Source organism: Natator depressus, chromosome 6, assembly GCF_965152275.1.
Source record: "Natator depressus isolate rNatDep1 chromosome 6, rNatDep2.hap1, whole genome shotgun sequence".
Lineage (NCBI taxonomy): Eukaryota > Metazoa > Chordata > Testudines > Cheloniidae > Natator > Natator depressus.
The window spans coordinates 2,882,927-2,905,876 of NC_134239.1; the positions used below are offsets into that span (position 1 = coordinate 2,882,927).

The 22,950-nt window shown below is 59.2% G+C and overlaps 2 protein-coding genes across 2 annotated transcripts; both read right to left on the reverse strand.

Annotated features, from left to right (window-relative positions):
• Nucleotides 1–411: 411 nt before the first annotated feature.
• On the reverse strand, nt 412–6,965 carry LOC141988867 (zinc-binding protein A33-like). Its single transcript, XM_074954895.1, has 7 exons — nt 6,903–6,965; nt 4,130–4,654; nt 2,573–2,668; nt 2,226–2,459; nt 1,968–1,990; nt 1,688–1,809; nt 412–956 (listed from the first exon to the last, which is right to left on the reverse strand). Exons 1-7 carry the CDS (start codon nt 6,963–6,965, stop codon nt 412–414), a joined length of 1,608 nt encoding a protein of 535 aa, XP_074810996.1.
• A 548-nt stretch (nt 6,966–7,513) lies between these two features.
• Nucleotides 7,514–21,874, reverse strand: MAPK7 (mitogen-activated protein kinase 7). Its single transcript, XM_074954224.1, has 7 exons — nt 21,708–21,874; nt 20,869–21,095; nt 20,471–20,636; nt 15,868–16,985; nt 12,826–14,420; nt 12,520–12,647; nt 7,514–10,288 (listed from the first exon to the last, which is right to left on the reverse strand). Exons 2-7 carry the CDS (start codon nt 21,080–21,082, stop codon nt 10,135–10,137), a joined length of 3,375 nt encoding a protein of 1,124 aa, XP_074810325.1. The 5' UTR covers nt 21,083–21,095; nt 21,708–21,874; the 3' UTR covers nt 7,514–10,134.
• Nucleotides 21,875–22,950: the final 1,076 nt, after the last annotated feature.

Sequence of the window (22,950 nt, forward strand, 5' to 3'; positions counted from 1 at the left end):
CCCCCCGCTGACCCCTCGCCCCACTCCCTGCAGCACGGCACCCCCCGCTGACCCCCTCGCCCCACTCCCTGCAGCACGGCACCCCCCGCTGACCCCCTCGCCCCACTCCCTGCAGCACGGCACCCCCCGCTGACCCCCGAGCCCCACTCCCTGCAGCACGGAGCCCCCCACTGACCCCCGAGCCCCACTCCCTGCAGCTCAGAGCCCCCACTGACCCCTCGCCCCACTCCCTGCAGCATGGCACCCCCCGCTGACCCCCTCGCCCCACTCCCTGCAGCACGGCACCCCCCGCTGACCCCTCGCCCCACTCCCTGCAGCACGGCACCCCCCGCTGACCCCTCGCCCCACTCCCTGCAGCACGGTGCCCCCCCCAGCGCCACACTGGTGCCCAGTGCCAGGTCTCGGCCCCGGCTATAGCTCCACCAACCTGAGGGGCTCTGCATTGAGCCCGTCTTTGTTGACCCCGGGGCCCACCATGGGGTAGAGGGGCTCGGCAAAGGCGTCGCAGAAGGTGTAGAGGTGGGTCATGGCGGCCGCATCATAGAACGACACCTGCCCCCCCTCGTAGTCCAGATACACCCCCACCCGCCGGGGCTTGGCCGTGAGCGCCAGGTGCCGGGAGGGGGAGTCCAGGGCCTTGTAGTCGGCCCCGTTGCGGAGCCAGACGGCCCAGTAGCCATTGGCCGGCTTGAGCATCACCTTGGCCTCCTGCCGGTTGACCGAGGCCCGAGCCAGGCCGATTTCCCAGCTGGTTTTGTCCCCCACCTCCACCTCCCAGTAGTGGCGGCCCGAGGTGAAGCTGGCCGAGCCCAGCACGCACACGCTCTTGCTGAAGCGCTCGGGCCCCTCGAGCGCCTCGTCCTGGGGCTCGTCCACCAGCCGGACGGCCAGCAGGTCGGGCGACAGCAGCAGGTTGGGGTGGTTGGTGGCCGGGTCCAGGGTGATGGAGGGCAGAGCTGTGGGGAGGGAGAAAGGGGTGAGCTCTCGGTACCAGGGGAAGGGCCCCCCTGCCCTGGAGACAGCCTCTCTAAACCGGAGCAGGGGGAGTGAACAAGCCATAGGTCCGCCCCCCCCCCCCGATCCCAGAGACACGCCCCCCTGTCCAGACCCCACCCATATCTCCACCCTGGATGCCAGAGTCACGCCCCCTCTATCCAGACCCCACCCACAGCCCCACCCCTATCCCAGGGACACGACTCTCTGTCCTGACCCCACCCACGGCCCCGCCCTGATCCCAGAGACACTCCCCTCTGTCCAGACCCCGCCCACAGCCCTGCCCCGATCCCAGAAACACGCCCCTCTGTCCAGACCCCGCCCACAGCCCCACCCCTATCCCAGAGACACGCCCCTCTGTCCAGACCCCGCCCACAGCCCCACCCCTATCCCAGAGACACGCCCCTCTGTCCAGACCCCGCCCACAGCCCCACCCCTATCCCAGAGACACGCCCCTCTGTCCAGACCCCGCCCACAGCCCTGCCCCGATCCCAGAAACACGCCCCTCTGTCCAGACCCCGCCCACGGCCCCGCCCTGATCCCAGAGACAAGCCCCTCTGTCCAGACCCTGCCCACAGCCCCGCCCCGGTCCCAGAGACACGCCCCTCTGCCCAGCCCCCTCTCCCCCCAGCGCCAAGCACCCCCACTCCCGATTCAGCCAGCGAGGAGGGGACTGGGGTGGGGAGTCACTTACAGAGACTCAGGGCGGATTTCATTTCCCTCCACACCATGTACTGGATGGGCCCCTTGAACTGGCCCAGGCTGAAATCTCGGGGTGCAGGCAGCTGAACCCCTTTTTCCTCCCCGGGGCAATACCTGATGTGGGGAGGCAAGAAGCAAAGGGATGATGAGGACACAGAAGGGCTGAGCCCTAGTGGAGAGGCCTGGCACAGACCCCTCTTCTCCGGCAGGGCAGGAGACGCCCCAGCAGGGTGATTATCCCAGGATACCGGGGGGGTGTCTGGGACACTCACTTTTCCAGGAAGCTTTTGATGTCCTGTGAAAAGAGAAAGTAGACGTGAGAGATGCAGACACGGAGTGGGCAGGGGGCTGTGGGTCAGGAGTGAGGGGCCCCGGCAGGGCTGGGGGTCAGGGCTGGGCTGGCAGGGGGCTGTGGTTCGGGAGTGAGGGGCCCCGGCAGAGCGGGGGGGGGGGCAGGGCTGGGCTAGCGGGGGGCTGCAGGTCAGGAGTGAGGGGCCCCGACAGAGTGGGGGGGCTGCGGGTACATTTACCTTCAGGAAGGTGCCCGCGTCCTCTTCCGCCAGCCGGGCCTGGATGGCAGCGATCTGCCCCCCCGAGCTGCGGACGAGCTCCTGGGCATTTCGCTGGCTGGTCTCCAGCTCGCTCAGCAAAAGCTCCTCTTCCCGCCTCAGCTCCCGCCTCAGGGCCGCCTCCTTCTGCTGCAGCCACTGGTGCAATTCGATGAACTGGGAGGACAGATGCTGCTCCAGGCGGAGACGCTGGGCCTGGGGAGAGAGGGCTGGGCTAGCGGGGGGCTGCGGGTCAGGAGTGAGGGGCACCAGCCGTGCTGGGGGGGGCCTGGCAGTCAGCCAGGGGTGGGTCGTGGGTTTGAACTTACTGCAATTTCAGGAGCTTTCTGAGCTCTCTGCTCCTGCAGAGACTTCGCCGCTTGGATCCTGGCCTCCAGCGAGGTCTGTGACACAGTTAAAATCTCCTGGATGGACAGAAACCTGGGGATGAGTCCGAAAAAACGAGCTTGCCCGGCGCAGAGATGCAGCCAGCTCTGGGGCGGCGCAGCTGGAGAACGGCTGCACACAACACTGCACAGGGATGGCTCCCCCGGCGCGGAGATGCAGCCAGCTCTGGGGCGGGAGGTTCTGGATAGTCTGGGGTGTCAGTGTTGGAAGAGACCTCAGGAGGTAATCTAGTCCCACCCCCTGCTCAAAGCAGGACCAATCCCCAATTAAATCATCCCAGCCAGGGCTTTGTCAAGCCAGGCCTTAAAAACTTCTAGGGAAGGAGATTCCACCACCTCCCTAGGTAACGCATTCCTGTGTTTCACCACCCTCCTAGTGAAAAAGTTTTTCCTAATATCCAACCTAAACCTAACCTAAACCTCCCCCACTGCAACTTGAGACCATTACTCCTTGTCCTGTCCTCTGCCACCACTGAGAACAGTCTAGATCCATCCTCTTGGGAATCCCCTTTCAGGGAGTTGAAAGCAGCTATCAAATCCCCCCTCATTCTTCTCTTCTGCAGACTAAACATCCCCAGTTCCCTCAGCCTCTCCTCATAAGTCATGTGCTCCAGTCCCCTAATCATTTTTGTTGCCCTCCACTGGACTCTTTCCAGTTTTTCCACATCCTTCTTGTAGTGTGGGGCCCAAAACTGGACACAGTACTCCAGATGAGGCCTCACCAATGTCAAATAGAGGGGAACGATCACGTCCCTCGATCTGCTGGCAATGCCCCTACTTATACATCCCAAAATGCCATTGGCCTTCTTGGCAGCAAGGGCACACTGTTGACTCATATCCAGCTTCTCGTCCACTGTAACCCCTAGGTCCTTTTCTACAGAACTGCTGCCGAGCCAGTCGGTCCCTAGTCTGTAGTGGTGCATTGGATTCTTCCGTCCTCAGTGCAGGACTCTGCACTTGGCCTTGTTGAACCTCATCAGATTTCTTTTGGCCCAATCCTCTAATTCGTCTAGGTCCCTCTGTATCCTATCCCTACCCTCCAGCGTATCTACCTCTCCTCCCTGTTCAGTGTCACCTGCAAACTTGCTGAGGGTGCAGTCCACCCCATCCCCCAGATCACTGCCCACTCTGCGTTAAAACACCGGAGCCACAGGAAGGCCATTAGGCCCCGTCAAGCTGGGGTCCTGGGTAATATCCCACCAGGATTGACTGGGAACGTAGCATCCACCTCCAGGTCTACGTAAGGCTCCGTGGCTTAGTTAGGGGCAGAGACGGCTGGTCCATGCTCATGCTTCAGGGCAGCAGGTGAGATGCCTCATAGGGGTCAGGAAGGAAACCAACACCACCGGATAATGCAGCACAGCGCCCCCTAGTGCCGCATTGACTGCCAGGGGAGAGTGCCCCCTACTGAGCCCTGCAGTGCGGCGCCCCTCTACCCAGCCCGCCCCCCCCCCACGCAACCCGGCGCCCCCGACTAACCTTATAATGCCGCACGGTTTCGTCCAGCGGGAGACAATGGTGCCCCCAGTGCTCGGTGTCCAGCGCCCTCGTGAGGCTGCCGTGGTCCATGCAGAACAGCGGCTCCCCCCGCAGCTCCTCGCCGGCCGCCGGCCCCTCCTGGGCGGGGGCGCTCTCCCGGGCCCTGTCTGCCAGCTGGCCCAGGGCACGGTTGGGCACGTACTTGCCCCCGGGCGCGGGGCGCCGGCACTCCGGGCAGCGGCAGGGGGCGGCCTCCCCTGGCTGGGCCGGGGGCTCCCCCCAGTAGCGGGTGAGGCAGCCCTGGCAGTAGTTGTGCCCGCACTCCAGCATGACGGGCCCCACGAAGAGCTCGAGGCAGATGGGGCAGTGAAGCTCGGCCGGGGGGTCGCTGGCCATGGGGCTGGGGCGATCCCTGTACTCCTCCGTCGGGGGCTCTGCCTCGCTCTCCCCGGCGCTCTCTGCGGGCGTCTGTGCCCCTCTCCGGCTGCCCGAGCCCTGCCCAGACCCGTACTTGCCCCCCGGCACCTGGCATTCCACAGCAGGCGGGGTGTGGACAGCACCGGCCAAACCGGTTCCTCGAGTGGGGGGCTGGGAGCCCGGACTCCTGGGTTCTCTCCCCGGCTCTGGGAGGGGAGTGGGGTCTAGTGGGTTAGAGCACGAGGGGCTGGGGGCCAGGACTCCTGGGTTCTCTCCCCAGCGCTGGGAGGGGAGTGGGGTCTAGTGGGTTAGAACAGGGGGGACTGGGGCTAGGACTCCTGGGTTCTCTCCCCGGCTCTGGGAGGGGCGGGATCTAGTGGTTTTCGCACAGTTACTGATGGCTCGTGCCTGGGGGAGCCTCCCGCATGAGCTCATCTCCCCTGGGCCTGACTCCTCTGTGAGCAGCCCAATTATCCCGCTGACGGGCCTCTGACTTGACCTCATGGCGCAACCGGGGACTCAGGAGCTAAGGTGTATATAGGGCAGGGGCTCAGCAGGGGGCGCTCTCCCCAGGCAGCCAGGGCCAGCCCCGATGCCCCAGTGCGGCGCTAGGGGGCGCTGTGTTGCAGGGAGCGGGGGATCAGAAGGGGGCGCTCTCCCCGGGCAGCCAGGGCCGGCCCCGATGCCCCAGGACGGCGCTAGGGGGCGCTCTCCCCACGGTGGCTGCGCTGATCTCTGTCCTTGGGAACAAAGGTTGTCCCTCATTGTGCGTTTGCGCAGCTCCGGGCACAGTCTCACGCCGGGGCTTTCGGGCGCGGTTCTATTTGGATTGCCGCGCTTCCTAAAGAGGCTGAAATGCAGCCAGCTCTGGGGTTGGGGCCGCTTGGTACCCGCTGCATGGAACGCCGCCCGGGACCAGCTGGCAAGGCACTGAGACGCGGCCACTGCCGGGGCAGGGCAGCTGGGGCCCAGCCACACGGCAACGCCACATGGGACCAGCTCGACGGGCACGGAGATGGAGCCACCCCTGGGGTGGAGCCCGCTGCGGTGAACAGGAGGCAGCTGGGCAAGGGGCAGGCTGAACCTTTGGCTAGTTTCCCCGGCCCCCTTTGTCGCTAGGATCCAGCTGGGGAACGGCTCATGCCATCAGCGCTGGGAATCCTGCCCTCCATGTCCCTTCTAGCGACCCACACACACACAACCTACCTCCTTGCCCCAGGGCTAGTGCTGGCCACCCTGCGGAGACCATGGAGCATCTGGGATCTCCTGCCTCCCTGTAACCCATGCACTTAAGGAAGCACGTATCAGTCGGGGTTAGACCCTGGGGGCCAGGACTCCTGGGTTCTCTCCCCAGCTCTGGGAGGGGAGTGGAGTCTAGTGGGTTAGAGCTGGGAGCCAGGACTCCTGGGTTCTAGCCCCAGCTCTGGGAGGGGAGTGGAGTCTAGTGGGTTAGAGCTGGGAGCCAGGACTCCTGGGTTCTCTCCCTGGCTCAGAGTGGGGTCTAGTGGTTAGAGGGGCAGGGCCTGGGAGCCAGGACTCCTGGGTTCTCTCCCTAGCTCAGAGAGGGGTCTAGTAGTTAGAGGGGGAGGGGCTGGGAGCCAGGACTCCTGGGTTCTCTCCCCAACTCTGGGAGGGGAGTGGGATCTACTGGGTTAGAGCTGGGAGCCAGGACTCCGGGGTTCTCTCCCTGGCTCAGAGAGGGGTCTAGTGGTTGGGGGGTAGGGGGGCAGCTGGGAACCAGGATTCCTGGGTTCCATTCCCAGTTCTGCCACAAACAGCCTTACTGGGCCACTTCATTTCTCTGATCTTGTTTCCCCAGCTGTAAAGCAGAACAATCCTGCTTTCAGACTACGAGCTCTTTGGGGGCAGGGACTGCCTCTGATTGGGTCCATGCAGCACCCGGCCCAACATGGCCCCCCCGATCTCAGCCAGGGGGGCTGGGCAGCCCCCGAGCCCGGCAGGGCACAGCGCCCGGCGCACCGGGGCCCCAGTCTCAGGGGTGGCCTCAAGCAATCCTTCAGACACCGTGCTTTGGGATTTTTTAAAATCATTTATCGAAAGTTTAAATGCCGAAAGTGTTACAATAAAAAACACAACCACTTGGAGAGAAACACACACACACACACACACGCAACTGGCTCCAGTGAACCGGGACCCAGGCTAGGGACCAACTCCTGGGCTAAAACACTTCTGAGGCGCGCCTACAAAACCCCTGCAAAAATAGCCAGCCTAGAGCGGCCGATGGGGCTGCGGGAAGCCTGTTCGGGGGCTTAGTTTCCCAGCCCTCTAGCCACGGTATTTTGGCTGTAAGCGGCCTTGCAGGATCCCAATTTACCCCCCGCCCCATCCCCCTAACCACAGAGTCCCAGCTGTCCGGGGCCTCGTAGGATCTCAACTCCCATTCTTCCGCTCCCGGCATTTCGGCGGCGAAAAGCCCACGTTCCCCTCCCTCAAACCCCGGTGTCTGGGCTGCAAAGGCTGGGGCAGAACATGAGAGCCCCCAGCTGAGCCTGCCGGGGTCCTGGCCGGCTCGTTTTCGAGGTAGGCGCACCGTGACGCCCGATCTCCCAGGAGAGGACTGGGGACGCCGCTGGGGAAGGTCGACCCCATGCCCCTGCCCCTCCCCAGCACAACAAAACTGCCTCCATCCTACAGCCCCGGTCCGCTCTGCCCCCTGCGGGCTTAGGCCAGTAATGCCCCAGGGACAGAGAGGAACACAACGGACCAGTCAAAACTAACCCTCCTCCGGAGAAACTGGGGCTCTCCGGGGAGGCGGCAACTGGGCAATACGGGGGGGTGTGAGCACAGGCACCAGCTTCCTCCTTTCCCTGGGGGGTGTTCAACCCCCACTACACCCCTTCCCCCAAACCCCCACCCCGCCCCTCCCCCGAGCACGCCCCGTCCCTGCTCCTCCCCTCCCCCCTCCCGCACCTCCTGCATGCCGCAGAACAGCTGATCGAAGCGGGCGGGAGGCGCTGGGAGGGAGGGGCAGGACTTGATCGGCCGGGCCACGGGAGGCGTTGGGGAGCTGGCTGCCGGTGGGTGCTAAGCACCCACTAAATTTTTTCCGTGGGTGCTCCAGGGCACCTACGTGTGTGCGGATCGGGTAAAGCACCTGCTTCCGGGTGCCTGGATTTGATTCTCTGCTCCACCTCTGAGCCCCTGAGGGAATTTGAGAAGACTGGGGATTAGATGACAGCAGGTAGTGGGACTGGATAAAACAGGAAAATGAAAGAGATTGGGGATTAGATTAGACACAGATCGGGAATTAGATTAGATGCGCGCTGGCGATTAGGAGAGTGGATCGGAAAACGGATTTTCCGTTCCCTGGAAAACGTTGAGATTTTTTTTCACCCCAAAATTGCAAGATTTTTTGCAAACAAAACAGTTAATTTGGGGTTAAAATGTTTCACTTTGGTTCATTGAAAACATTTAGGAATTTCTTTGGTTTTTGGTATAAAATAAATCAGCAAAACGAAAAGTGGTTTGCAAACGAAATATTGAAACGTGTGACAGTTTCAAATAAAATAAACAAAATGGAATTGACATGATACCATTTGCGGGGGAGGTTCCGGTGTTGTCAAAATGGCTTTTTTTAACATGAAAACCAGTTGTTTTGATAAAAAAAGTTCTGAGCATCTTTTAGGGGTTAGATTTGATAATGAGATTAGATTAGGCAGGTAAAAAGGTGCCGAGACTGTATTAGACCCAAAGTGGGGGATAAATTAGGTAGATAAAAAAGAGAATAAATATTACACGAGACACTGAGTGGGGATTAGATTAGACAGGTTTAAACAATGAGAATGGGGATTGTATTCGAAAAGTAAAGAGGGGACTGGAGATTAGATTCAATGCAGAGTGGGGACCAGAGTAAACTGGTGGAATTAAGTTGGACAAATAATGGAGTTTTCAGTTCTTTGCAAAAGAATAATAAGAAGAAGAATTTGGGGTCAAAGAGGAAAGGCAATTTTTAAAAACGTCTGGCAAATCAAAAAGGAAAAAAGATCTGTTTCCAGTCAAACTAAATATTTTGAGCTATTTTTTACATTTTCCCTATTTTAAAACTTAAGTTACAGGCAAATTTCTGTATGACCAGCCGCTTCCAAGAGAAAACACGACACTTCTGAAAGTGCCAAAACAAAAGGTTTCTACTGTTTTCTGGTTTTCATTTTTTTTTTCATTATATTAAATTTGGAATTGAAAAAATGAAAAACGTTTCAGCCCTAAGGTGTCAATTTTTTTTATTTTCCTTGGAGTTTTTTGGCTGGTTTTTCAACCAAAACAATTCAGCAAAACCAAGGACAACTCTGTGAAAGGTTTCGGGTACACCGAATTTGCGGGGGTTTGTAGTTGAAAATGTCACTCACCTCTAAATGGAAGTGGCGATAAAGGCTAATGTCATCCGGGGTGTATTAACGGGGTGTATTAACGGGGTGTATTTCAGCTGGAGTAGCGTGTCCAATTCCAGATGCCACGTTACGAAAGATGTGGAGAAATCAGACAGAGTCCAGAGGAAAGAAACAAAAGTGATCGAAGGTTTAGAAACCTGACCTACAGGGAAAGGTTAAAAAACCGGCATGGTTAGTCTAGAGAAAAGAAGACAGAGGGGGGACCGGAGAACAGTCTTCAAAGATGTTTAGAGCGGTTACAATGAGGACAGTGGTCAATTGTTCTCCGTGTTTACTGAAGGGAGTGTGAATTAGATTTACGCAAGAAGAGATACCATCCAAACGGCTAACAGGATTTAGGCTCCTGAATCCCACAGCGATCCAGGCCATTAGGATCCTAAACCCTACTGACTTCTGGCAAAATTTGTGCTCCTAAAGACCTAGGTCCTGGTCGGAGTCAGGTGTTTAAATAGCTGTAAGGATCTGGATCCTATGCCTAAATCAGCGGGCGAGCAAGGCGGGTATTATGGGAGGGGATGAGAAATCAGAGTTAGAGGAGGGAGACAGAGGTAGGAGTGAGGAGAAGGGAAATGACAGGGGACTGACGCAGCAGGATGATGATTCACATCCCATGGGATCAAGGCCGGGCTAAGTCCTCGACACTGTGGCATGGGCGGGGATCAAACCGAGGCCTCAGGAGCGCTGGCCCATTCCACCCAGGGCGGGGAGTCCCCAGGCAGCTCAGCTTAGTAACAGTCAGGGACAGGTGAGCCACGCTCATGCTCCAGGGCAACTCAGAGGGGTCAGGAAGGAAATCAACACACACCCACACTGCAATGCAGCACCCCCCGGCGGCGCTCTGGGACGTCGGGGCCAGCACTGATTCCCAGGGGCCAGCACCCCCTAGTGAGCCCCTGCCCCGCAGCACAGTGCCTGCTAGAGTAGGGTCAAGCTCTCCCAGCCATGCGGGGAGCCCTCCTGACTCCGCCTAACTGTACATGAGACCTGACGGGACAGCAGGCAAAACCAGCGACGGGACCCAGGCGATCGGGAGGGAAAAGTGTCTACTTGCTTGCCCCATCGAGACCCTGATGCACAGCCGGTCCTGACCCCAGGGGGAAGGGAAGAGGGGAGTTGGTCCTGGCCCCACCCTCACCCCCCCATGGGGAGGGGAGGCACAAGGGAGCTGAGATCTCAGCCTCAGGCGTCCTGGAGGTCGGGAATGTCGGAGAGGATCATGGGAGAGCCCAGCTGCAGCTCCTGCTGGAGGGACTCCATATCGGCGGGGTTCATCCGATGGACCTCGAGCCAGTCAGCCAGCAGGGAGGCCGAGAGAGGGGCCGAATCGCCCTGGCTGGTGGGGAGGAAGAAGACAAAGAGAGAGATCAGACAGACGGACGTCGGGCCAGGCCGGGTAAGAACCCCGAGCGCTCTCCCAGGGGGACCCCGGGAAGGACTCGAACCCGTGACCCAACGTTGCTGCAGAGCCTCATGGAAATTGTCGCTCCGGGGCCTTAGCCTGACTACATCTCCCATGATGCCGCAGGATCTCCCTTCTGGCTGAGCATCTGTAAGGTCCGAGCCGGGTCTCGGTCTGGTTCTTTGATTGGTTCGGTCAGTTACAGAACTCGTTTGGCAAGGTGTAAACCAGCTCAGGTGGTGGGCTCAGTTCCCCCTAAGCCGCGCAGCCACAGGGGCCGGGACTGGAGAGGAGAGAGGCAGGGGGCGTGCAGGGCTGTGGCGGGGAGAGAGGGCTGGGGGAGTCCTCTCTCTCCGCCGCAGCCCCGGGGCAGCCTGCACCCCAAACCCCTCATCCCCAGCCCCACCCCAGAGCCCGCACCTCCTGCCGGAGCCCTCACCCCAACCCTCTGCCCCAGATCTCAGACCCCTCCGCACCCCGAACCCCTCATCCCTGGCCCCACCCCACAGCCCTCCCCCCCAGGGAGATCTCTTACCCCCCGATCACCAACACTCTGCTCTAGCCCTGAGCCCCCTCCTGCACCCCAAACCCTGCATCCCCGGCCCCACCCCAGAGCCCCAGCCAGAGCCCTCACCCCCCCGCACCCTAGCCCTCTGCCCTAGCCCTGAGCCCCCTCCCGCACCCCAACCCCCTCATCCCTGGCCCGACCCCACAGCCCTCACACCTGCACCCCAACCCTCTGCCTGAACCGCTCCCACACCCCAAACTCATCCCGAGCCCCGCCCCACACGCCAACCCTCTGCCCCAGCCCTGAGCCCTCTCCCGCACCCCAAACCCCTCATCCCAACCCTCTGCCCCAGCCCTGAGACCCCTCCCGCACCCCTCATCCCTGGCCCCACCCCAGAGCCTGTACCCCCCGGCTAGAGCCCTCACCCCCCCCACATACCCCAACCCTCTGGCCAAGCCCTGAGCCCCCTCCTGCACCCCAAACTGCTCATCCCCGAGCCCAGAACCCACACCCCTCTGCACCCCAACCCTCTGCCCCAGCCCTGAGCCCCCTCCCTCTCCAAACCCCTCAGCCCCGTCCGGCCTCACCTCCATATTGGTGCACCTAACAAAACTCATTCCGCACATGGACGTCTAAAATTCGAGGGAACCTTGGCAGTGGGTATAACTGGGTAAAAGAATTGTTTTGGAACGGGCTGGTGAAAAACACTGCTTTGCCGTACCTTCGTAAAACGGCTGGTTACAGTACAGCTAAGCAAGACTCAAGTTTCACTATATAAACTGGGCTCCAAAAGGAAGCTCTTGGATACGCCAGGATACAGCCCCAGATCAGAGCTGCCGGACCTCAACACCCAGCGGGCAGAAGGTGGAGTCCCCGGATGACCTGATCCTGGCTGGCCACCGGGAAAAGTCCGTCTGCCTTATGGGGAGTGGTGAGCATTGTGTGCTTGGCGGGTGTAATGTATTCTGGTCTGGTAGCTGTTAATACATGGAGGATAAGGGTATTACTGTGTGAGGCTCCTTCACTGGTAAAAGACCCCGCAAACCCGCAGAAGAGTATGCCCTGGCCCCCTAGGAACTGGATATGGGTGGCCCTGAGCCTTAGGAACTGGGTATGGGTGGCCCTCCCCCCCCTAGGAACTGGGTATGGGTGGCCCAGAGCCCTAAGAACTGGGAAAGGGTGGGTGCCCTAGAGTGTGCGGGTAACACATCATGGGAGAGCGTATCTTCTTGCCATGAGCAGGACTCCCCAGCTAGACTACATCTCCCATGATGCACAACAGCCAGGGACTCCCATGGTGCACCGCCTCCCTCCTCGGAGAGGGGAATCATGGTGCACTGTGGGAGATGTAGTCCAAGGAGGGAGCCCATCTCAGAAGGCAGAATGAGATAACCCAGCCACTATTCCCAGGATGCACTGGGGCAGGTCGGCCAAAGGGGAAAACCACAGTGCATCATGGGAGATGTAGTCTAACCGGAGAGCCTGACCTATAGAAAGCATGAGGCACCAGAAGAACCCCCATGAGTGGACCTAATGGATCAGCGCAGGGGAAGGGCTAGGAGCCAGGACTCCTGGGTTCTCTCCCCGGCTCTGGGAAGGCAGTGGGATCTAGTGGTTAGCACAGTGGGGAGCTGTGCCTGCTGTGCGGCGCTCTCACCTGTCCCTGTTCTCCCCCACCATGTCGAAGGACTGATTCAGGAACTCCTCCAGATCAAAGCCCACACCGTAGCCTGCCCCGCTGCCCTTGGGGGTCACCGAGAAGATGGGCGGCAGGAGATCCTCCACCTGCGATGGCAGCGAGACACAGTGAGCGTGGCACCCCCCCAGGGCCCATCTCGCCCGTCCCCACCCGGGGCATGATCCTGCCCGACCAGCTGCTCCCCGGCACAGAGGGAGACGCCCCATCCGGGCCCACCTCACCGGATCAGCGCTGGCGCCCCCTAGAGGGGAAAGGCCCCGTTACCTGCGACTTGGAAAGCTGCTGCGTGACCATGGTGATGTCAGGCGACTCCGGGGGGGCGGTTTCCGGCGACGCGGCCATAGCGATCGGGTGCTGGCCGGGCCCTTTGACTCCTCCCACTGCCGGAGCCGGAGCCCTCTTCCCCATCTCCTGCAGGAAGACGGCCGGATCCAACCCCACGCCCTCCCTGCCTGGTGTCACAAGGCTGCCTACGGCGCGGACTGACGGCCCCTCTTGCGGCTGTGGCCCGCTAGGAGTCGTCGGGGCTTCCCCAGGTGCTGGCCTCCCGGCCACGGACCAGTTCTCTGGGCACTGGACACCGGGCCATGCACTGATCCCCGCCAGGCCAAAGGGGGCCTGGAAGATCTGACCCGGGGCGTATTTGACACTCAGGAGGCACTCGGGTTTAGCCAGAGCTTTGTGGCAAGCTGAGGGGGCCACCAGAACCGGAGGGAAGGGGCCGGGCGGGGCCGGGAAGTACTGGACAACGTTGGGGGCCGAGGCGTGGGCTGGATCCGCAACTATCGGCAGTACGGTGAGTTTGGAGCCGCCACCGGCTGGTGCCTTCTCAGGGAAGCTCAAGAAATCTGATGTGGCCGGGACGTGACCGGCTGGCGTGGCTGGGAGGTGGCCAACGGCACCCGGTGGAACGTGACCAGCAGGGGTGGCTGGGAGGTGGCCAGTGGCTCCCGATGGAATGTGGCCAGCAGGAGTGGATGGGAGGTGGCCAGCAGCTCCTGGCAGAACGTGGCCAGCAGGGGTGGCTGGAAGGTGGCCAGCGGCTCCCGGTTGAAGGTGGCCAGCAGGGGTGGCTGGAAGGTGGCTAGCAGCTCCCGGTTGAAGGTGGCCAGCAGGGGTGGCTGGGAGGTGGCCAGCAGCTCCCGGTCGAAGGTGGCCAGCAGGGGTGGCTGGGAGGTGGCCAGCGGCTCCCAGTGGAACATGGCCAGCAGGGGTGGTTGGAAGGTGGCCGGCAGGTGCAGCTGGAAGGTGGCCAGCGGCTCCCGGTGGAACGTGGCCAGCAGGGGTGGCTGGGAGGTGGCCAGCGGCTCCCGGTTGAAGGTGGCCAGCAGGGGTGGCTGGGAGGTGGCCAGCAGCTCCCGGTTGAAGGTGGCCAGCAGGGGTGGCTGGGAGGTGGCCAGCGGCTCCCAGTGGAACATGGCCAGCAGGGGTGGTTGGAAGGTGGCCGGCAGGTGCAGCTGGAAGGTGGCCGGCGGCTCCCGGTGGAACGTGACCAGCAGGCGTGGCTGGGAGGTGGCCAGTAGGTGCAGCTGGGAGGTGGCCAGTGGCTCCCGGTGGAACGTGGCCGGCAGGCGCGGCTGGGCCGTGGTCCGTGGGCCCGTTGTGAGCCGGTTTCTGGTGGTTCCGGTCAATCATCTTGGTCCATCGCTCCAGGAGGCTGCGGTCGTTCTCGCTCAGCACTAGCCCGCGCAGCACGTCCCCGCGTCGCAGCTCCTTCCGCTCCTTCTCCTTCTGCTTCTTCTCCCGCTCCTTGGCCCGCTCCTGGCGCCGCTTCCGCTTCTCCTCCCGCTCCCGCTGCCGCTCCTGGGCCGTCACCGGCTTCCGCACGTCCTGGGGCTCCGGCACAGAGCACTGGGTGTCTGGGAACAAAGCAGAGAGGAGTCAGCTCACTCCCAACCCCTGCTAGCCCAGCCCTGCCCCCCCCCCAAGCTCTGCCAGTGCCCCTCCCTCCCGCCCCACAGCCCCCTCCTATCCAAGGCAAGGCAGAGACAGGAAGAAACCAGCAAGAGAACACTAAACAATGTCTCGCACAACCTCCTCCTAAACAAACTAGGGAAACACAGCCTACATGGAGCTACTGTAAGGTGGGTACAAAACTGGATGGAAAACGGTTCCCAGAGAGTAGTTATCAGTGGTTCACGGTCAAGCTGGAAGGACATAACAAGTGGGGTCCCGCAGGGATCAGTTCTGGGCCCAGTTCTGTTCAATATCTTCCTCAATGATTTAGATAATGGCATAGCGAGTACACGTATAAAGTTTGCGGACGATACCCAACTGGGAGGTTGCAAGCGCTTTGGAGGATAGGATTAAAATTCAAAATGCTCTGGACAAACTGGAGAAATGGTCTGAAGCCAATAGGATGGAATTCAATAAGGACAAATGCAAAGGACTCCACTTAGGAAGGAACAATCAGTTGCACACACACAGAATGGGAAATGACGGCCTGGGAAGGAGGACTGCGGACAGGGATCTGCGGGTCACAGCACATCGCAAGCTAAGTATGAGTCAACAGTGTCACGCTGTTGCGAAAAAAAAGCAAACATCCTTCTGGGCTGTATCAGCAGGAGTGTTGTCAGCAAGACACGAGCAGTAATTCTTCCGCTCTACTCCACGCGGAACTGGAATCAGCTGGAGTACTGTGTGCAGTTCTGGGCGCCACATTTCAGGAAGGATGTGGACAAATTGGAGAAAGTCCGGAGAAGAGCAACAGAAATGATTCAAGGTCTGGAAAACATGAGCTGTGAGGGAAAAACTGGAGTCTACAGGAGAAAAGACTGAGAGGGGGCATGAGAACAGTTTTCAAGGTTGTTACAAGGAGAAGGATGAAAAATTGTTCTCGTTAACCTCTGAGGATAGGACAAGACGCAATGGGCTTAATTGCAGCAAGGGCGGTTTAGGCTGGACATCAGGAAAAACTTCCTACCTGTCAGGGTGGTGAAGCCCTGGAATAAATTGCCTAGGGAGGTTGTGGAGTCTCCATCATTGGAGATTTTTAAGAGCAGGTTGGACAAACACCTGACAGGGATGGTCTAGATAATACTTAGCCCTGCCATGAGTGCAGGGGACTGGACTAGATGACCTCTCGAGGTCACTTCCAGTCCTACACATCTCCGATTCTATGAAAATCAGAAATAGAACCCAGGAGTCCTGGCTCCCAGCCCTTCCCGCTCTAACCACTAGACCCCACTCCCCACCCAGAGAGAAGAGAACCCAGGACTCCTGGCTCCCAGCCCTCCCCGCTCTAACCACTAGACCCCACTCCCCACCCACAGAGAAGGAGAGAACCCAGGCATCACGGCCTTTCACCTTTGTTCTTATTGCGCAGAGCCGACTTCAGCAGGGCGGCCTTGAGCGCCGCCTTGGTGTCATCCGAGATGGCCCCCTCCCTCTTCGGCGGCGCTGCCTCCGGCTCAGCCTTTACCTCGGCCGGCCCCTCGGGCTGCGGGGGAGCCCCGGGTGAGGTCAGGTCAATAGTCTCCGGCGGGTACGGGACTTCCCCAGGGGCTGGCGACTCCATGGCGTAGTCTCCCCCGGTGGATCCGGCACTGGGCATGTCCACGTCCTGGCAGCGCAAGGGGGCGGCGGGGGCGGGGGTGGCGGCCGGCCGGAGGGCGGGCTTGAAACTTATCTGCCGGCGGATCCCTTCGCGGCGCGCGTGGAAGTCGCGGATCTCGGCCACGATGGCCTCCTTGATGCGCTCCTTGGTGAGGACCTGCTTGTCGAAGTCGAAATCAAAGGCGGGCACGCAGTCGGGCTCGTCGTCCGGGTCGTGGTACTTGGCCACGAAGGGGTGCTTGAGGGCCTCAGCCACGGCGATCCGCTCCCGGGGGTCGAAGTGCAGCATCTTGGCCAGCAGCGCCAGGGCCGAGCGGTCGGCCTGCTGGTAGAGGTTCTCCCAGGGCACCGGCTGGCGGGAGGGCAGGCTCTGGATGTAGGCGCGCACCCGGTCGGCCCCGATGGCGTGGATCACCTTGGCGGACGGCGTGCCCAGAACCGTCATGATCAGCTGCAGCTGGTGGATGTAATTCTTCCCGGGGAAGAGCTGCTTGCGGCCCAGCATCTCAGCGAAGATGCAGCCGACGGACCACATGTCGATGGCCTGCGTGTATTCGTGGAGGGAGAGCATGAGTTCCGGGGCCCGGTACCACCGCGTGGCCACGTATTCCGTCATGAAGTATTTGTACTCGTCCGGCTTGGTGCACAGCCCCCGGGCCATGCCGAAATCACCGATCTTCAGCTCGCAGTTCTCGTTGATGAGCAGGTTGCTGGGCTTGAGGTCGCGGTGGATGACGTTGGCCGAGTGGATGTATTTGAGGCCTCGGAGCAGCTGGTAGAGGAAGTATCGGACGTGTTCCAGCGTGAGGGGCTGGGAGGAGTGGATGATCTGGTGAAGGTCGCTCTCCATCAGGTCTAGCACCACGTACCTGCCGGAGCATGGGGAGGTCAGCGGGGAGAGGACCCAGGAGTCCTGACTCCCAGCCCCCACCCCTGCTAACTCGCTAAACTCCCCTCCCTATAGAACCCAGAGGTCCGGGCTCCGAGGCCTCCTGGCTCTAACCCACTAGACCCCAGTTCCTTCCCAGAACCAGGGAGAGAACCCAGGAGTCTACCTCCCAGCCCCCCGACTCCCCTCCCAGAGCTGGGGGGTATAGAATCATAGAATATCAGGGTTGGAAGGGACCTCAGGAGGTCATCTAATCCAACCCCCTGCTCAAAGCATCTAATCCAACCCCCTGCTCAATCCCCAATTTTTGCCCCAGATCCCTAAATGGCTCCCTCAAGGATTGAATTCACAACCCTGGGTTTAGCTGGCCAATGCTCAAACCCCTGAGCTATCCTTCCCCCCAGGTTGGTGTCCTGGCTACCAACCCCACCTAGCTCTACCCACTAGACCCCACTCTCTTCCCATAGCTGGGGATAGAACCCAGGAGTCACAGAATCATAGGACTCGAAGGGACCTCAGGAGGTCATCTAGTCCAGTCCCCTGCACTAATGGCAGGACTGACTATTATCTAGACCATCCCTGACAGGTGTCTGTCCAACCTGCTCTTAAAAATACCCAATGATGGAGATTCCACAACCTCCCTAGGCAAGTTATTCCAGGGCTTAACCACCCTGACAGGTAGGAAGTTCTTCCTCATGTCCAACCTAAACCACCCAAGCTTCAATTTAAGCCCATTGCTTCTTGTCCTAGCCTCAAAGGTTAAGGAAATCACCTTTTCTTCCTCCTCCTTGTAACAACCTTTTACACACTTGAAAACTGTTCTCACGTCCCCTCTCAGTCTTCTCTTCTCCAGACTAAACAAACCCAGTTCTTTCATTCTTCCCTCACAGCTCATGGTTTCTAGACCTTGAATCATTTCTGTTGCTCTTCTCTGGACTTTCTCCAATTTGTCCACATCTTTCCTGAAATGTGACGCCCAGAACCAGACCCAATACTCCAGTTGATGCCTAATCAGTGCTGAGCAGAACAGAAGAATTACTTCTCATGTCTTGCTTACAACACTCCTGCTAATACATCCCAGAAGGATGTTTGCTTTTTCTGCAACAGCGTTACACTGTTGACTCATATTTAGCTTGTGATCCACTATGACCCCCAGATCCCTGTCCACAGTCCTCCTTCCTAGGCAGTCATTTCCCATTCTGTGTGTGTGCGCAACTGATTGTTCCTTCCTAAGTGGAGTACACTGAATTTCATCCTATTTACTTCAGACCATTTCTCCAGTTTGTCCAGAGCATTTTGGATTTTAATCCTATCCTCCAAAGCACTTGCAACCCCTCCCAGGTTGGTATCATCTGCAAACTTTATACGTGTACTCTCTATGCCATGATCTAAATCACTGAGGAAGATATTGAACAGAACCAGACTCAGAACCGATCCCTGTGGGACCCCACTCGTTATTCCCTTCCAACATGACTGTGAACCACTGATAACTACTCTCTGGGAACTGTTTTCCAGCCAGTTTTGCACCCACCTTACAGTAACTCCATCTAGGTTGCATTTCCCTAGTTTGTTTATGAGAAGGTCATGGGAGACAGTATCAAAAGCTTTACTAAAGTCAAGATATACCACGTCTACTGCTTTCCCCCCATCCACAAGGCTTGTTACCCTGTCAAAGAAAGCTATCAGGTTGGTTTGACATTATTTGTTCCTGACAAATCCTTGCTCACTGTTACCTATCACCTTATTATTTTCTAGATGTTTGCAAACTGATTGCTTAATTATTTGTTCCATTATCTTTCTGGGTACACAAGTTAAGATGACTGGTTTGTAATTCCCCGGGTTTTATAGATAGTCACTATATTTGCCCTTTTCCAGTCTTCTGGAATCTCTCCCCTCTTCCATGACTTCTCAAAGATAATCGCTAATGGCTCAGATATCTCCTCAGTCAGCTCCTTGAGTAGTCTAGGATGCATTTCATCAGGCCCTGGTGATTTGAAGACATCTAACTTGTATAAGTAATTTTTAACTTCCTCTTTTCCTATTTTAGCCTCTGTCCTACCTCATTTTCACAGGCATTCACTACGTTAGACGTCCAATCGACACCAACCTTCATGGTGAAAACCGAAACAAAGAGGTCATTAAGCACCTCTGCCATTTCCACATTTTCTGTTATTATTTTTCCCCCCTCATTGAGTAACGGGCCTACCCTGTCCTTGGTCTTCCTCTTGCTTCTAATGTATTTGTAGAATGTTTTGTTGTTTCCTTTATGTCCCTAGCTAGTTTGATCTCATTTTGTGCCTTGGCCTTTCTAATTTTGTCTCTACATGCTTGTGCTATTTGTTTATATTCATCCTTTGTAATTTGACCGAGTTTCCACTTTTTGTAGAACTCTTTTTTTTATGTTTAGATCACTCGAAGATCTCCTGGTTAAGCCGGGGGGGGGGGGGGGGGTCTCTTGCCAGACTTCCCGTCTTTCCGACGCAGCGGGATAGTTTGTTCTTGTGCCCTTAATAAAGTCTCCTTGAAAAACTGCCGACTGTCTTCAATTGTTTTTCCCCTTAGACTTGCTTCCCATGGGATATTACCTACCAACTCCCTGAGTTTGCTAACGTCTGCCTTCTTGAAATCCAATGTCTTATTGTGCTGTTCTCCCGCCTACCCTTCCTTAGAATCATGAACTTTATCATTTCAAAGTTGGGATCACTTTCACCCAAGCTGCCTTCCACTTTCAAATTCTCAACCAGCGCCTCCCTATTTGTCAAAATCAAATCTAGAACAGCCTCCCCCCAGTAGCTTTCTCCACCGTCTGAAATAAAAAATGGTCTCCAATACAGTCTAAGAACTTGTTGGATAATCTGTGCCCTACGGTGTTATTTTCCCCACAGATGTCTGGGTGGTTGAAGTCCCCCGTCACCACCAAGTCCTGGACTTTGGATGATTTTGTTAGCTGTTTAAAAGAAGCCTCATCTGTCTCTTCTTCCTGGTTAGGTGGTCTGTAGTAGACCCCAACCATGACATCAGCCTTGGTTTTACCCCTTTTATCCTTACCCAGAGACTTTCAACAAGTTTGTCTCCTATTTCCATCTCAGCCTCAGTCCAAGTGTAGGCATTTTTAATATACAAGGCAACACCTCCTCCCGTTTTTCCCTGCCTGTCCTTCCTGAGTAAGCTGTACCCGTCTATACCAATGTTCCAGTCGTGCGTATTATCCCACCAGGTCTCTGTAATGCCAACTAGGTCATAGTTATATTTATTTTCCAGCATTTCGAGTTCTTCCTGCGTATTCCCCATACTTCTGGCTACCAACCCCACCTACTTCTAACCACTAGACCCCACTCTCCTTCCAAAGCCAGAGTCAGAACCCAGGAGTCCTGCCTCCCAGCCCCCCCGCCCCGTTCTAACCACTAGACCCCACTCCCCTCCCAGGGCTGGGGATAGGACCCAGGCGTCCGGGCGGGCGCTCACACGGATTTGAAGTCGTCATAGGGCACAGCGGGTTTCAGGATGTCTTTGATGGCGATGATGTTGTCGTGCTTGAAGTGTTTGAGGATCTTGAGCTCGCGGAGGGTGCGCTTGGCATTCATCACCACATCGAAGGCGTTGGGGATCTTCTTGATCGCCACCTGCTGGCCTGGAGGCAAACATCACAGGGACAGTCAGAGCAGAGACACCATCCCCTGCGCAGCCCTCCCCTATGGACCCCAGGAGTCCTGGCTCCTTGCCCCCCGCGCTGACCCCCCAGACCTAACTCCCTTCCCAGAACTTAGGATAGAACCCAGGAGTCCTGGCTCCCAGCCCCCACCACCCACTAGACCCCACGCCCCTCCCAGGAGTGGGGATGGGACCCAGGCGTCCAAGCTGACCTGTGGATCTGCGGCGGGCAGAGCTGACCACCCCGTAGGCCCCGGTGCCGATGGTCTCGATGACCTCGTACTCGTCCCCCACCTCGAAAGTGACGTCCAGGGAGCGGGCCTTGAGGATGGCCAGGTTCTTGGCCGCGACGGTGGCCCGGTGGGCCGGCTCCCGCTTGCCCCGCTCCTCGGCCTCCTCCTCTTCCTCCTTCCGCGGCTCCGCCATGGCGCCCGCTCCCCTGCCGAGGGAGGGCGGTGGGGGGGGGGAATCAGGGAGAGAACCCAGGAGTCCGGGGACGGGGGGGGGCCCAGCAGGAGCAGGGGCGGCAGGGACGAGTCACCCCGTAGCTCCAGGGGAGAGAACCCAGGAGTCCGGGGACGTGGGGGCCCAGGAGGAGCAGGGGAGGCGGGGATGAGTCACCCCGTAGCTCCAGGGGAGAGAACCCAGGAGTCCGGGGACCGGGGGGGGGGGGGGCAGGGCAGGGGACAGCACGAGGGGGGGTGCTGGAAGGGGCAGGAAATGGGGGGCGCAGGGGAGGGGGGGCCTCAACCGGCCGAGGCGGGGCAGCGGAAGAGGCAGAACCAGGAGGGGGCGGGGCTTTGGGGACAGGGGGCGGGGCCGGGTAGGGAGGGGCGGGGCCTCGGGGGCAGGGGCGGGGCCGGGCGGGGAGAGGGCGGGGCCTCTTTCCCTTATGGGGCGGGGGGGTCCCTGCCGGGGGCGGGGCTCGGGCGGCGCCTCTCTCCCATATGGGGAGGAGCCAACGGCCCCCCCAGGGGGCGGGGTCTCCGCAAGGGGCGGAGCGGGGCAGCGGAGAGTCCCCGGAGGGGCGGGGCCTCGCGGTCCCTCTCACCGGCTCGCGCCCGGGACCCTGCCAGCCCCGGGCTGGTTCCCTCTCGGGTCCGCCGCTCCCTGCTCCGTCCCCGAGTGCCCGGATGTCGCCGCTCCCGCCCAATCACACTGGAGGCCGGGGCGGGGCCCTCAGAAGCGCGCAGGTGTTTGGCGGGACCAAGTCCCGCCCCCTTCTGGTGGATGGGCCAATCGGAGGCGGGTCCCGTGACTATCAGCCAATCAGACTGGGAGGGGGCGCGACCTCGCCCGAGAGAGGCGCTTTCCGCAAGCAATTCCCGCCCCTACAAAGATTCGGCAAATCAGAGGTTAGCTCAGTGAGAATGCAGCCAATCAGAGAGCGAAGGACGCGAGGCCAATCCCTGCGCATGGCAACGGCGTTATGTTCCTCAAAGTCCCGCCTTCTAGCAGAGTTTGACCAATCACAGGGAGGATGCGTGCAGTTTCCAGCCAATCAGAAAATGGGAAGCTCAGGCTGAGGCAGGTGGAGCTGTGTTCTTCCCTAAATCCCGCTCTCTCTCAACGATTGGCCAATCAAGAGACGGCTATATGGACAAACCAGCCAGTCAGAAAGAAAAAATTGATCCTTTCCACGGCTCGCCTACTTCAGGAATTCAACCAATCAGCGATTACTTCCTCATTAAACCTGTCCAATCAGAGCGCAACAATGGAAGGGGGGGATTTAAAGGGCCAACCAGCGTTTTATGGATGAAAAAAATTAAAGGGCCAGTGACTGTGGGAACAGCTCTGGGAGGAGAGTGGGGTCTAGTGGTTAGAGCGGGGGGGGCTGGGAGCCAGGACTCCTGGGTTCTCTCCCCAGCTCTGGGAGGGGAGTGGGGTCTAGTGGTTAGAGCAGGGGGAGCTGGGAGCCAGGACTCCTGGGTTCTCTCCCCAGCTCTGGGAGGGAAGTGGGGGCTGGTGGGTTAGAGCAGGGGGAGCTGGGAGCCAGGACTCCTGGGTTCTCTCCCCAGCTCTGGGAGGGGAGTGGGGTCTGGTGGGTTAGAGCAGGGGGAGCTGGGAGCCAGGACTCCTGGGTTCTCTCCCCAGCTCTGGGAGGGGAGTGGGGTCTGGTGGGTTAGAGCAGGGGGGGCTGGGAGCCAGGACTCCTGGGTTCTCTCCCCAGCTCTGGGAGGAGAGTGGGGTCTAGTGGTTAGAGCAGGGGGGTCTGGGAGTCAGGACTCCTGGTTTCTATCCCAGCTCTGGGAGGGGAGTGGGGTCTGGTGGGTTAGAGCAGGGGGGGCTGGGAG